This window comes from Notolepis coatsorum, assembly GCF_963971535.1.
Source record: "Notolepis coatsorum genome assembly, chromosome: 1".
Taxonomy (NCBI): Eukaryota; Metazoa; Chordata; class Actinopteri; order Aulopiformes; family Paralepididae; genus Notolepis; species Notolepis coatsorum.
The window spans coordinates 135,433,998-135,449,700 of NC_140165.1; the positions used below are offsets into that span (position 1 = coordinate 135,433,998).

Here is a 15,703-nt window from a genome sequence, read left to right on the forward strand (position 1 = left end):
GGGGCAGGCTGGAATTGACCTATGGTTCGCAGCAGCTGAGAAGGTAAAGACCGCAGTGTGCGGCTGAGCGGGGTTGGGGTGCGTGTTCGGGTGAGTCCGGCGGTCTCTTGGGAGGGGGAGTAGGAAATGTTTTGTCTGTCTTGTTTTTTGTCTTGTCATCTTGAGTTTAGCTGGGGATATTATGGGGGGGCAGCTATTTAACTATTTCTTCACTGTTTGGCCACTTTTACACAGTCTCTGTGAGTCTATGGAACACCTCTACAGGTTTTTGTTTTTTCATGAAGGTTCATTGCTCTGTTTTCGGGTCGTGTTCTCAAAAAATGGTCCTTGTGGTGGATTGGAGATGTACGTTTTATTAATATAGGGTCACACGGCCGGGAATCGGGGCTGAACACTGGGAAAGACCATTTATTAGATAGTACCCCTTGGAATTAAATTTAGAAGGTTGAACTCTGTTTTCTTTTCTCTTGTCTGTATAATTGTTAGTCTGTATTATTATTATTATTGTTTTTGTTATTTTCTTGTGAAGTTCTATGTACTGTGATTGTGGTTAATGTGTTGTCTTGTTTCATGTGAATAATAATAAAAAATGTTATCCAAAAAAAAAAGAGACGGTAGAGGAGGAGGAGACGATAGAGGAGGTTAGAGACGGTAGAGGAGGTTAGAGACGGTAGAGGAGGTTAGAGACGGTAGAGGAGGTTAGAGACGGTAGAGGAGGTTAGAGACGGTAGAGGAGGTTAGAGACGGTAGAGGAGGTTAGAGACGGTAGAGGAGGTTAGAGACGGTAGAGGAGGTTAGAGACGGTAGAGGAGGTTAGAGACGGTAGAGGAGGAGGAGACGGTAGAGGAGGTTAGAGACGGTAGAGGAGGTTAGAGACGGTAGAGGAGGTTAGAGACGGTAGAGGAGGTTAGAGACGGTAGAGGAGGTTAGAGACGGTAGAGGAGGACGAGACGGTAGAGGAGGTTAGAGACGGTAGAGGAGGTTAGAGACGGTAGAGGAGGTTAGAGACGGTAGAGGAGGTTAGAGACGGTAGAGGAGGTTAGAGACGGTAGAGGAGGTTAGAGACGGTAGAGGAGGTTAGAGACGGTAGAGGAGGACGAGACGGTAGAGGAGGTTAGAGACGGTAGAGGAGGTTAGAGACGGTAGAGGAGGTTAGAGACGGTAGAGGAGGTTAGAGACGGTAGAGGAGGTTAGAGACGGTAGAGGAGGAGGAGACGGTAGAGGAGGTTAGAGACGGTAGAGGAGGTTAGAGACTGTAGAGGAGGTTAGAGACGGTAGAGGAGGTTAGAGACGGTAGAGGAGGTTAGAGATGGTAGAGGAGGTTAGAGACGGTAGAGGAGGTTAGAGACGGTAGAGGAGGTTAGAGACGGTAGAGGAGGTTAGAGACGGTAGAGGAGGTTAGAGACGGTAGAGGAGGAGGTTAGAGACGGTAGAGGAGGTTAGAGACGGTAGAGGAGGACGAGACTGTAGAGGAGGTTAGAGACTGTAGAGGAGGACGAGACTGTAGAGGAGGTTAGAGACGGTAGAGGAGGTTAGAGACTGTAGAGGAGGACGAGACTGTAGAGGAGGTTAGAGACGGTAGAGGAGGTTAGAGACTGTAGAGGAGGACGAGACTGTAGAGGAGGTTAGAGACGGTAGAGGAGGTTAGAGACTAGAGGAGGTTAGAGACTGTAGAGGAGGTTAGAGACTGTAGAGGAGGTTAGAGACGGTAGAGGAGGTTAGAGACGGTAGAGGAGGTTAGAGACGGTAGAGGAGGAGGTTAGAGACGGTAGAGGAGGTTAGAGACGGTAGAGGAGGAGGAGACGGTAGAGGAGGTTAGAGACGGTAGAGGAGGTTAGAGACGGTAGAGGAGGTTAGAGACGGTAGAGGAGGAGGAGACTGTAGAGGAGGTTAGAGACGGTAGAGGAGGTTACAGACGGTAGAGGAGGTTAGAGACGGTAGAGGAGGTTAGAGACGGTAGAGGAGGTTAGAGACGGTAGAGGAGGTTAGAGACGGTAGAGGAGGAGGTTAGAGACGGTAGAGGAGGTTAGAGACGGTAGAGGAGGAGGAGACGGTAGAGGAGGTTAGAGACGGTAGAGGAGGTTAGAGACGGTAGAGGAGGTTAGAGACGGTAGAGGAGGTTAGAGACGGTAGAGGAGGAGGAGACTGTAGAGGAGGTTAGAGACGGTAGAGGTGGTTAGAGACGGTAGAGGAGGTTACAGACGGTAGAGGAGGTTAGAGACGGTAGAGGAGGTTAGAGACGGTAGAGGAGGTTAGAGACGGTAGAGGAGGTTAGAGACGGTAGAGGAGGTTAGAGACGGTAGAGGAGGTTAGAGACAGGATTGGTTGGCCATTGAGAAACCACTGCAGCCACTGAGACATGAGATAGGAGCGAGAGATGGTTTCTGAGAAGAGAGAGCTCTCCTGTAGTGAGACATTATGTCTCAACCTGGCAATAACACAAGGAGAGAACACAGGCATAGATACACACACACCCACACGTCATCTCTCTTACTCTCACACAAACACACACACACACGCTTCGTGCACACTCACTCAAATGCACGTGCACGCATGCAAACATGTGTACGCATATGCAAACACATACACACACAAACATCCACACACTCACAGACACACACATGCATACGTATCCAAGCAGGGTTGTCCAGATGACGTGAGTCCCGTGTGGGGCGCAGGCTGACCCAGGGGTGGCAGGGGGCTCAGGGGTGAGAGGGGGGTGGGGGGGGAGGGGTGGTGGTGTGGGGGTGCAAGGGGGTGGGGGGTGAGGAGTGCGGCAGGGATGGAGTAGGGCAGTGACAGCTAGGCAGAGGTGTGATGTGACCCAGGGTTGCATGTCTCTTGTGTGTCCCTTTGGGGGGGTGTGTGTGTGTGTGTGTGTGTGTGTGTGTGTGTGTGTTTATGCGGGTGAGGGAGGGGCGTTGCTTGCCTCCCAGATTGGACTATCCAGCCCCTTCTCTGTCAGGGCCTTGAGAGCGGGGTCGGCAAGGGCAGTGTGTGTATTTGTGTGTGTGTATGTTGGGAGGGTTCAGGAATGATGGGGCACGTAGCTTTGTGGGACACCCCCCGCTATGCAATCACAGACACACACACACATGCACCCATTCGCAAACACTCTTGTGCGTGCACACGTGTACACACACACACACACACACACACACACACACACACACACACACACACACACACACACACACACACACACACACACACACACACACACACACACACACACACACACACACACACACACACACTGTAATGGCTGTCATGGGGCCAGGGTGAAAGTAAACAAGGGCAGATAAGCGGTGATTCAGAAGGACGCCAGCTGCACATTCTAATCTCTTTACATTTTCTCTTTTTCTATTGAACTTTTATCTTATCTGAGGAACGTCTTCTCTGTGCATTCCTCCTCAGCCTCCGCCTCTCTCCTTTCTCTCCCTCTCTCTCCCTCTCTTTCTCTATCTCCCTCTCTCTCTCTTTCTCCATCTTTCCCTCTCTCTTTTTCTCTTTCCATCTTTATCCCTTTTCCCTCTCTTTCTCCCTCTTTCTATCCCTCTCCCTCTCTCCCCCTCTCTATCCCTTTCTCTCTTCCTCTCTCTCCCGCTCTCTCTTTATCCCTCTCTTTCTCTCGCTCCCCCTCTTTCTATCTCTCCCTCTCTCCCTCCCTCTTTCCCAGATCTCCCTCTCTCTTTCTCCCTCTCTTTTCCACCCTATCTCTCCCTTTCTCCCTCTCTTTCTCTCTCTCCCTTTCTCTTTCCCTCTCTCTCTTTCTCCCTCTCTCTCTTTGGCTGCGTCCCATTACTCCCCTTGGCCCTACGGTTCCGTGTTGCGTGTTCCAGCGAAGTGTAGGGGTGTCCCATTGCACTTTGGATCAAGGGGTAGTGACGTTTCAGTCCTCCAAATGGCCCTACAAACGGAGTCTGCCAAGATGCAGGCTCGATTTCAAGGGAGAGATGGTATTTCCCAGAATGCACTGCAAATCTAAAGAAAATGGCGGAGCGGTACCAGTAATTTAGACAAATGGAAGTATTGATTTCTTAGTAACGAATCATTAAAAAAAGATAGTCAACTGGAATATGTTAGTTTTTTACACATATGTTGGATTATGTAATTGGTTTGTCATGTCAGACTCGCCCCAACTTACGTCATGTACACACCCATACACGCACGTGCGCGCACACACACACACACACACCCAGAGAGGCAGTGCTACATGTTTGTTTGGAGGAAACAGGAAACGAGGGATACGAGAGCGTGAGAGAAGTGGAGAGAGCTTCGCGAGTTTAACCGTTAGCCCTACGTGTTTTATTCAGAAACAGCAATGGAATATGGAGGCGCCGAGGTGGATGAACTGGTAGCAGCCTCGCGTTCTAACCGTTAGCATTGCGGCTAGCGTAAATGAGCTAATAAGGCACTGCATTCATACAGTAGCTTGATAGCTAGCGTCAAAATCCAATGTGTGTCGCGTTGAAGCTGATGTCACGGCGCCCCAGCTACACTGACGGGGGGGGGGGGGGGGGGGGGGCGGTACCGTCTTTATATCTATCTATCTATGGGGGGTACTACCGAGTCGAGTAGGTACCGTGCAGACCGCGGAAAAGCGGCATAAGAGAATACTTCATAATGTTTCATGAAATTAAAAAGTAAATATATATACGATGATGATGCACACGCACCTTTACAGTGTTTTGTTTACCAGTAGGATGTTATAACATTGCTGATAATAAAAATCATAAGTCTAAGGCTAAGCTATCAAGTCTCCCGTGATTTTATATTACTATTAAAAGTATAGGCGGACCATTCCTTGGTTACAAGATTATTATTTTCTCACAGTAGTGTGTGTGTATTTTTGGCTAAAGTGGATAGAAAACAGTTGTGCAAAAGTCTTAGGCACCCAAGAGTATTTATATAAATTGTCTTAGATGTTAATAAAAAAAATTCTGTATTAGTGTGTCAGTAGACTACTCTTTTAGATTTTTAGAAATGTTTAATTAAATTATTTTTTAAAGCATCTTCATGGTTTAATGCAGACATATGTTGCAGGGACTATTTTAATCGTCACATTGGCGTGACTGTATGCTTCAAAGGGTTAAATCAAGCATTTTTAAGGGCTTTAGAGGAAATGTTAAAATATCGTGATGTACATCGTGTATCGTGACAATATTGTGATATAATTTAGAGGCCATATCGCCCAGCCCTACCTGAAGGTGTGGATACTTTGTCAATCATGTGTATGTTTGTTCCTTATATGTGTGCTTTGAAGCCGATAGAAATCAGGACCAGGGCCAGACAGACAATGTAAAGGGAGATAAAGACAGTAAGACCAGGATAAAGAGGTCTCCTTCTCCTTTCCCTGACAGTAAAGTTGTCAACTACTGGGGGGTTTGGAGGCCTGGGGGGGGGGGGGGGGTGTTATGGGTCAGCAAGCCGGGCAGACCAACCCCCCAGAGCGTATTTCTGATCCAACTCACCAGTGCATCCACGACTCTCGACCACAAACAAACCCAGAGCTGTCTGAGCAACATGTCACTGGGCTTTTAATTGCTTGTTCCTGTCTCTCTCTCTCTCTCTCTCTCTCTCTCTCTCTCTCTCTCTCTCTCTCTCTCTCTCTCTCTCTCTCTCTCTCTCTCTCTTCCTCTCTCTCTTCATCTCTCTCTCTCTATCTCTCTCTCTCTTCCTCTCGCTTCTCTCTCTCTCTCTCTCTCTCTCTCTCTCTCTCTCTCTCTCTCTATCTCTCTCTTTCTCTCTCGCTTCCTCTCTCTCTCTCTCTCTCTCTCTCTCTCTCTCTCTCTCTATCTCTCTCTCACACACATCTCTCTCTCTCTCCCTCTCTCTCTCTCTCTCTCTCTCTCTCTCTCTCTCTCTCTCTCTCTCTCTCTCTCTCTCTCTCTCTCTCTCTCTCTCTCTCTCCCCCCCCGCCGTGCCTCTCCTCCGCTCTCCACCTCTACTCCCTTCTCTCTGTCTCCTTGTACCAGCCCCCCCGCGTGCCCCCTTAACCCTCTTTCTCGCGTCTCTCTCTCTCTCTCTCTCTCGTTTTTTCACCCCACACTCTTCTCTTGTCTCCTCACCACAGCGCTGTCGCAACTGGGTGTCCAGTGCGGAGCCCCTGGACGCCCCCGTAGAGCCCATGCTGCCTGACTGCCCCCGCCTCTCTGCAGGTAGACTCTGCCATTACTGTCTCTACACACTCCTGGGGCCTGAGCTCCTTACATCATGTCTCCAAAGACAACTCTCTCCATCTCTTTCTCCCTCTCACATGCACACACACACACACACACACACACACACAGACACACACACACGCACACACACACACACACACACACACACACACCTCACACACACACAAATTATTATGTATGTGACGCGCTATCAGGGCCGTACCCAGGGTTTAGAAATTAGGGAGGTCCATTTATTTTTTTGGCCCAGACCGGCCCACCATAATCGGTCGGACACCACCCACCAGTACACCATCCATGCGGCCCCTTTAAATATGCGTACCTACTGTACTATTCCCCCAAACCACTACAAAGCTGGGTAGTAAGTGCCATGCACAAGTGGACCAGTGTACTCACTCGCTCTTGGCTGAATCTTGTTTTGGGTGGTGATGTAAAAACACCTGCATCATAGCAGGCTCAGGATGGGCAAAGTAGTCTATAGCCTGTTCATCCCTGTCTCTCTCCTCCACAGCCTGGCTTGACTAGACATAAGGAGAGAGAGAGATGATTACAATGAACTGGTACATTCAGGTCCAGAATTGTTGGAATTCCCTGACAAAGATGTGCAAAAAGCTGTACAATTTAAGCAATACCATACTGGTAATTAGCAAATAGTTGTTTATTCAATTAATGCATGGAGCTGTTCCATCTCATTTCATTTGATACTAACTACTCAATTCATGCAGATTTCAAGTATCCAAATATCAATGATGAATATTGCATAAGGTTTACACAGTTAATAGATCACCTTTTTGTTTTATATTCATGTTCAGAGAGGAGTAATAGTTAGATCTTTGTATGCGTGATTTATATAGCAATTAAATCAATGGTGTGCTTGTTTGTTTGGGGAGTTTGACCTACAGTTAATGTGCCTACCACGTGAAGGTGCATGCTCAATGGACAGCACAAAAACTATTTGTGTAGGTGGAGACTAGAGCTACCACAGATAGTAATAAGTTATAAGAGTAAGTAATCCATACCATAATATATATCCTAATAGTTACCTTATTAACATACTTGGCTGAAAATAAACTTTGCTGCCTGTTGTGAATGTGTTTTTCCCTGTAGGCTAATACATAAGTAGGCATACATTTTTGCAGTTGAGCAAAAATTAGCAGTTGAGTAGGCTATATGTGCTGTGTTTTTTTGTCTTCCATCGAGGACCACCTTGGAAATAAGTGTTTTAATGAATGCTTTTAGGTGATATCCTCAGGAATACAAATTGGTCAAGATAAAAAAATTTTATGATGTGTTTTTAATTTCCAAATACAAATCTAATCAAATAAAAAAAGCAGTTTTTACAGTTGAGCTACAGGTGTTGTATATTATACAGCCTTTTCATGCATCTTTATCAAGGGAACCCTTATCCTAATGATTTTTAAAATAATATTATGATGATACGATATGGACCTAGTAGTTGGGTCATCTGTGGCACTTCGTTTCTCAATGGATTTGTCATCTAGGAGGGTTAATAAACAAATTTAGCTGGGTGTATTTAAAAAAAGGCGGGACAATTTGTGAGAGACCAAAATCCAAAATGGCTGCCGTGGAAGTTAACGTTTGAATGGTTTGACCTACAATGATGCACAATACATGGTACCAGCCCCCTCTCAGTCATGTACCAGCCAGCCCCCTCTCAGTCATGTACCAGCCTCCTCTCAGTCATGTATACCAGCCCCCTCTCAGTCATGTACCAGCCTCTTCTCAGTCATGTATACCAGCCCCCTCTCAGTCATGTATACCAGCCCTCTCTCAGTCATGTACCAGCCCCCTCTCAGTCATGTACCAGCCCCCTCTCAGTCATGTACCAGCCAGCCCCCTCTCAGTCATGTACCAGCCCCCTCTCAGTCATCCAGCAGCCCCCTCTCAGTCATGTACCAGCCCCCCTCTCAGTCATGTACCAGCCCCATCTCAGTCATGTACCAGCTCCCTCTCAGTCATGTACCAGCCCCCCTCTCAGTCATGTACCAGCCCCCTCTCAGTCATGTACCACAGCCCCCTCTCAGTCATATACCACAGTCCCCTCTCAGTCATGTACCACAGCCCCCTCTCAGTCATGTACCACATTCCAATCTCAGTCATGGACCAGCCCCCCTCTGTCATGTACCACAGCCCTATCTCAGTCATCTACCAGCCCCCTCTCAGTCATGTACCACAGCACCCCTCTCAGTCATATACCACAGCCCCCTCTCAGTCATGTACCACAGCCTCCTCTCAGTCATGTACCACAGCCTCCTCTCAGCCATGTACCACAGCCCAATCTCAGTCATGTACCAGCCCTCCTCTGTCATGTACCAGCCCCCTTTCAGTCATCTACCAGCCCCCTCTCAGTCATGTACCACAGCCCCCTCTCAGTCATGTACCAGCCCCCCTCTGCCATGTACCAGCCCCCTCTCAGTCATGTACCAGCCCCCTATCAGTCATGTACCAGCCCCCTCTCAGTCATGTACCAGCCCCCTCTCAGTCATGTACCAGCCCCCCTCAAGTCAAGTCAAGTCAAGTCAATAGTTTTAATTGTCACGGCATACAGGTATACAATGAAATGCGGGTGGTCTTGCCCGCAACGATGTGCAATACAGTGGTACAACATATAATAGAATCAAAAATGAAAAAACAACATTGTGCAGTAAACAGGTAACAGGTAACATGGAGTGACATCTCGGTATCTGTACATAGTTATTTACAGAGCATATGGGACATGCTAGTTAGCTTTGGTAGTGCAATACACTGTTCCTGTTATTCTAATTTAAAGTGTCCTTTCCTTTGGCCATAAGTGTGCGTGTGTGCGACATGAGTGTGTGCCCGCTCATGTTAAAGTGTTAAGTGGCTGCTCGTGTGTGAGCGTGCACAGCGTGCGTGTCGTGTGTGTGTTCATGTGTGCTTGTGTGTGGATAGTTCAATGTTCTGAGCACTCAATGTTCATTGTTCATGGCTCTGATGGCCTGGGGGAAGAAGCTGAGCCTAAGCCGCTCTGTCCTAGTAGCTGGGGTTCGCAGGCGTCTGCCTGACCTCAGCAGCTGGAACAGGCTGTTATTGGGGTGGTGAGGGTCTTTCATTATCCTGCAGGCTCTGGATTTGCACCTCTTGTTGTATAGAACCTGCATGGGGGGTAGTGCAATACCCGTGGTACGCTCGGCTGAGCGCACCACTCTCTGTAGGGCCCTCTGTCATGTACCAGCCCCCTCTCAGTCATGTACCAGCCCCCTCTCAGTCGTGTACCAGCCCCCTCTCAGTCATGTACCAGCCCCCTCTCAGTCATGTACCACAGCCCCCTCTCAGTCATGTGCCAGCCCCCTCTCAGTCATGTACCAGCCCCCTCTCAGTCATGTACCACAGCCCCCTCTCAGTCATGTACCAGCCCCCTCTCAGTCATGTACCACAGCCCCCTCTCAGTCATGTACCAGCCCCCTCTCAGTCATGTACCAGCCCCCTCTCAGTCATGTACCACAGCCCCCTCTCAGTCATGTACCAGCCCCCTCTCAGTCATGTACTGTAACTGAGGGGTACAATTCCATGACTGTATTGTTAGATATGGTATTTAATACCACTACCTCTTGTACTTTAACTTCTGGCCATCCAGTACATGATATAAGTATGATGAACACTTTCCCACCTGATGAAACGAATCCACACAAATGTACAAATCGAAGGTTTAATATAGCAAAAGGTATATACAACGTTCACTTGTTTACACTTATGGTTTGAAATATGCACTTGTATGGCAAATGAGTATTCGTAGGTAAATCAACATTGAATGTCCAATCTCTGGTTACGCAGGGAGTAAGTATACAACCTGGATATTTAGGAAACTATAGCGATGGTACTTAAATGATTATAGCTGGATACACTAAGGGGGGGGGGGGGTCCCGCTGGTTGTAAGACAGTAGGAGGGGGGGGTTAGAGAAGCCGCTGGCGGTATCCCATCTGGCCGACGGTTTCTTGGGAGAATTCAAAGTCTTGAACACGGTGCCCACAGAACCTCGGTCCGCAGACGAATACAGCTGGACCCTCTGGTGGACGGTAGCTGCCGGTCCACAACGGAGAGACGTGAGGCGACCTCACTGGTGTAGAGCGCCGTCTCACCTGGAGTCCTCTCCGGGGGGTAGTTCCAACACTCCGCAGTGTTGGCCTTTATCCATGGAATAATCAAAGCACCCAAAGCATAATCCAAGCCGTGGAAGGCTCGCCGTCGTCCGGGTAGAGTAATCCAATATACAGGTCCAGTCGCCCTGGCCCGGAGCTCCTCGGATGCAAGCACCACTAGGGGTCTGCCCAGCCTGGTTAAGCGTCCAGATAACATCAGGAACGATGGGGGTACTGATAACTTTAGAACTCTAACCGAACGATGCACCATACATAAATAGACTATTATTAGCTTAATAGAATACGTCCAACTCGACGGTATAGTGCCAAACTATGACTATTCAACTATTAATCTACACGATATCTCAATGCCTATTCTGGGGCCAAGTAGGCCTTACTACACCACACGTGCGTCGTGGGGAGGCTTCGCGTCTGTCACTCTGTTGGAGGGTAAAGAACTGGACTAAAAGAAAGTTCTACTTTACTTGCGCCATATATATATGCGCTATGAACAAATAGTACCATTCGTATTTCGCCCGACATATTCCTGCGCGGAACCGGGGCTTGCCACGACATGTTGGGCGGCACGATTGAACTTGGACCTAGGGGTATGGCAACCTGGCGCCAGGTTCTCGTCCAATGGTAGAATGAAACTATTATGGGCTGTTTAGTAGACTAAAGGGATATTCAGTGCATATTGTACAAGGAATATACAGGGGATATCAAACGATATACAAATACAATTAAATATATATATATAAATAAATATATATATTCGGTTTAATCTGATCCTTCACAACATGTACCACAGCCCCCTCTCAGTCATGTACCAGCCCCCTCTCAGTCATGTACCACAGCCCCCTCTCAGTCATGTACCACAGCCCCATCTCAGTCATGTACCACAGCCCCATCTCAGGCATCATCCCCACCTGTCTGAAGAAGTCCACCATCATCCCTGTACCCAAAAAATCTACGCCCGCTTGCCTCAACGACTACCGCCCTGTAGCCCTCACCTCCATAGCCATGAAGTGCTTTGAGAAGCTAGTGAAGGGCTACATCTGTTCCTCCCTCCCCATCAACCTGGACCCTCTGCAATTTGCATATCGCCCCAACAGGTCCACGGAGGACGCCATAGCCCATGTGCTGCACACAGCAGCATCACATCTGGACAAGAGGCAGGGGAACTATGTGAGAATGCTGTTCATCGACTACAGCTCAGCATTCAATACCATAGTCCCCTCCAAACTCATAGCCAAGCTCAGGGACCTGGGCTTGAACTATGACCTGTGCCAGTGGGTCCTGGACTTCCTGACGGGCAGACCCCAGGTGGTAAGAGCCGGCAACTGCACCTCCTCATCCATCACGCTCAACATAGGGGCCCCCCAGGGCTGTGTTCTGAGCCCCCTCCTCTACTCCCTGTACACACATGACTGCGTAGCACAGCGGAACAACAACACCATCATCAAATTTGCTGATGACACAGTAGTGGTGGGCCTGATCTCTGCCAACGACGAAAGGGCCTACCTGGAAGAGGTAGAGAACCTGTCACAGTGGTGTCAGGAGAACTGCCTCTCCCTGAACGTCAGCAAAACAAAAGAGATGATTGTGGACTTCAGGAGGTCGGGGGTCAAGGACTACAGCCCCCTCAGCATCGACGGGGCACCAGTTGAGAGAGTGAACAGTTTCAAGTACCTCGGAGCCCACATATCCGAGGACTTGACATGGACCACACACATTGACAGTGTTGTGAAGAAGGCACGACAACGCCTCTACTTCCTCAGGCGCCTAAGGAAGTTCCAAGTCAGTCAGAAGATCCTTAGGAACTTCTACTCATGTACAATAGAGAGCATCCTGACCGGCAACATCACCTCCTGGTTTGGGAATAGCACTGCACAAGACCGTAGCAGACTACAAAGAGTGACACGTTCAGCCGAACGCACAATTAGAGGGGGGCTTCCCACCCTCCAGAACATTTACAACAAGCGGTGCAAGGGGAAGGCTAAGAGAATTATTAAGGACTCGAGCCACCCGAACAACTGCCTCTTTGAACTGCTGCCGTCAGGCAAGCGATACCGGAGTCTTATGGCGAGCACAGAAAGACTCAGAAGGAGCTTCTATCCCCAGGCCATCAGGCTGCTAAACGAACAATAATCGCTAAACGAACAATAATCACTATGCAACAACCATCAAATGCACACAGCACACACACCCACACGCACACACTCACTCAAACAAACAACTCACTGCAGCACCCACTCTCCACACTTTAGATCACACAAACACACTTACACTTTATATTTATTGATAAAGGATTTGCACTACAACTCGTACACCTACTGTGAATTGTACCTAAACTGCACCTCGTCCATTTATGCCTTGCACTATATAGTATTGTATATTAGTACACTGCACAGTATTGTATATTGTATGGTAACTACGTCTACGAACATTGTACATATGTCTAAACTGAACACTGTGACCTATTTTTTTTACTTCTAATTTTTACTATGTTTTTATTTCATACTTATCTTGTCATGCACAGTCTCTGGAGCGCAACAGTAAGAAGCATTTTGTACAAAAGTATTCTGTACTTCTGTATGACAACTATTAAAGAAACTTGAAACATGTACCAGCCCCCCTCTCAGTCATGTACCACAGCCCCATCTCAGTCATGTACCACAGCCCCATCTCAGTCATGTACCAGCCCCCCTCTCAGTCATGTACCAGCCCCCCTCTCAGTCATGTACCACAGCCCCATCTCAGTCATGTACCACAGCCCCATCTCAGTCATGTACCACAGCCCCCTCTCAGTCCTGTACCACAGCCCCATCTCAGTCATGTACCAGCCCCCCTCTCAGTCATGTACCAGCCCCCTCTCAGTCATGTACCAGCCCCCTCTCAGTCATGTACCACAGCCCCATCTCAGTTATGTACCAGCCCCCCTCTCAGTCATGTACCTGCACGACTGGTGGGGGGGGGGTTTAGTAAGATATGTGATTGGGCCAGCCCAGTGTCAGTCAGCACCAATGGGCCGCTGTCCCAGCCTAGTAGTGGGCCGGTCATTGACCAAACGAAAAAAAAATATATATATATATAAAAAAATATATAATAATTATTATAATATATATATATTTTTTTGTAATAGTTACAAGTTACCGAGGTCCAGACCTCGGTGACCTCATAGCTGGCTACGGCCATGCGCGCTATAAGAAAACAAATCACAAGGTTTTATTTTTTCTCCTTTTATCGGTCAATGTTTTCCAGGCTGCGTTCTGTATTATTATAAGCCAGAACACAGTCCATAGAAATGAAATCATCTAAAAGTCAGTCATCCAAGTTCTGACAACGAGGAAATTACAGCTGATTATGACTTTGTTCTGATGGTCACATGGTTCTGATGGTCACATGTAGTTCTGGTGGTTACGTGGGTCTGGTAGTCATGTGGTTCTGTTGGTCATGTGGTTCTGTTGGTCATGTGGTTCTGGTGGTTCTGTTGGTCATGTGGTTCTGGTGTTCACATAGTTCTGGTGGTCACATGGTTCTGGTGTTCACATGGTTCTGGTAGTCACATGGTTCTGGTGTTCACATAGTTCTGGTGGTTCTGGTGGTCATGTGGTTCTGGTGTTCACATAGTTCTGGTGGTTCTGGTGGTCACATGGTTCTGGTGTTCACATAGTTCTGTTGGTCACATAGTTCTGGTGTTCACATAGTTCTGGTGTTCACATAGTTCTGGTGGTTCTGGTGGTCATGTGGTTCTGGTGTTCACATAGTTCTGGTGGTTCTGGTGGTCACATGGTTCTGGTGTTCACATAGTTCTGGTGGTCACATGGTTCTGGTGTTCACATAGTTCTGGTGGTCACATGGTTCTGGTGGTTCTGGTGGTCACATGGTTCTGGTAGTCATGTGGTTCTGGTGGTCACATAGTTCTGGTGGTCACATGGTTCTGGTGGTCACATGGTTCTGGTGGTCACATGGTTCTGGTAGTCATGTGGTTCTGGTGGTCACATGGTTCTGGTGGTCACATGGTTCTGGTAGTCATGTGGTTCTGGTGGTCACATGGTTCTGGTAGTCATGTGGTTCTGGTGGTCACATGGTTCTGGTGGTCACATGGTTCTGGTAGTCATGTGGTTCTGGTGGTCACATGGTTCTGGTAGTCATGTGGTTCTGGTGGTCACATGGTTCTGGTGGTCACATGGTTCTGGTAGTCATGTGGTTCTGGTGGTCACATGGTTCTGGTAGTCATGTGGTTCTGGTGGTCACGTGGTTCTGGTGAACAAAGACAGTGTTGTCCATGGCTGATCAGAGGTACAGGAGCCAGTGACCATCAGTTATAAGAGAATGTGACAAACCCTCTCAATTTTTTTTTTTTTTTTTTTTAAACTTAAATTTTTATTAACAGTTTTAGACAGACAGCACTTACAAGAAAAAAAAAGAAAAAAAAGAAACTAACATCACAATAAAAACAAAAAGAAAAAACAGTGCACATAAATATTTACATGGGTATCATGGTTAGTTGTCTGGTTCCCCTACAGTTGTTTTCTAGGTACTTGATACAAAGGCTGATTGTGTATCTCCCTTAAACAGGCATAAACAAGTAATTCCTACTCCAAGATGATAAATACTGACTAAGGCTTGTATGTGTGATCTGGGTCCAGAGACCCTCCTTGAGCTTCTTTCTTCCCTTATCCTTCGTCCTTTTTTTTCTTTTTCTCTTGTTTATTAACTTTCACTTTGCCTTTTGATTCACCCATACACAAACCACATCATCCCTGAATATTAATATCACACCGTTAAACAGACATAAATAATAAAGTATAAAAACATTCAGCAATTGTAATATCCCAAAAAAAATTGAAAATACTAACTAATCAAATCTTTAAAGGGATTTTCTCAAGGCATTGGCTGCGTTTTATTAGTCGTTTATCATGCCCTCCTTCACTTCCCCTCATCACTTGGCAATACATAGCACCATACTTGCAGCGCAGGCGGCCTGGGTACGGGGGGAGCAGGGGAGTGAAATGGAATGCACTTGCCCTTATGCAGACAACAGGGAAATCTAAAGCTCTACGGGGTAAGTGAAGTAATTACGCAGTGGAATGAGTTCTAAAATATTGATAGGTTGATCTTCGATGTAGGATTATTCTAATTATCTGTTTATTTACTTAGACTTGTTCTGGCTAAGATGCACATCTGAGTGTACATCGTTGTTGACGTGGAGTTATGGCAGCAGGAATCCCCCTAGGGGGAAGTCAATGAGGGCATGTTTAAAGACTAATGAAACTGAGCATTTGATTGTTTGACACGGCAGCAATAGACAAGCTAATAGCTTTATCCTTTTTGCATACCCAAAGTAATTTGCGATTTATTATACTTTATACTTATAGCACATGCATGAGTCT

The 15,703-nt window shown here is 47.4% G+C and overlaps 1 protein-coding gene across 1 annotated transcript in view; it reads left to right on the top strand.

The window, feature by feature from the left end:
• The window catches only part of LOC311222851 (cotranscriptional regulator ARB2A-like), a gene marked incomplete at both ends in the record, with an annotated part of 187,448 nt that overhangs the window by 132,003 nt on the left and 39,742 nt on the right, over positions 1-15,703 (top strand). Inside the window, one exon of the mRNA XM_084307487.1 lies at positions 6,077-6,161. Coding sequence (XP_084163613.1) covers positions 6,077-6,161 — 85 coding nt within the window. The remainder of the gene's footprint in view (positions 1-6,076; positions 6,162-15,703) is intronic.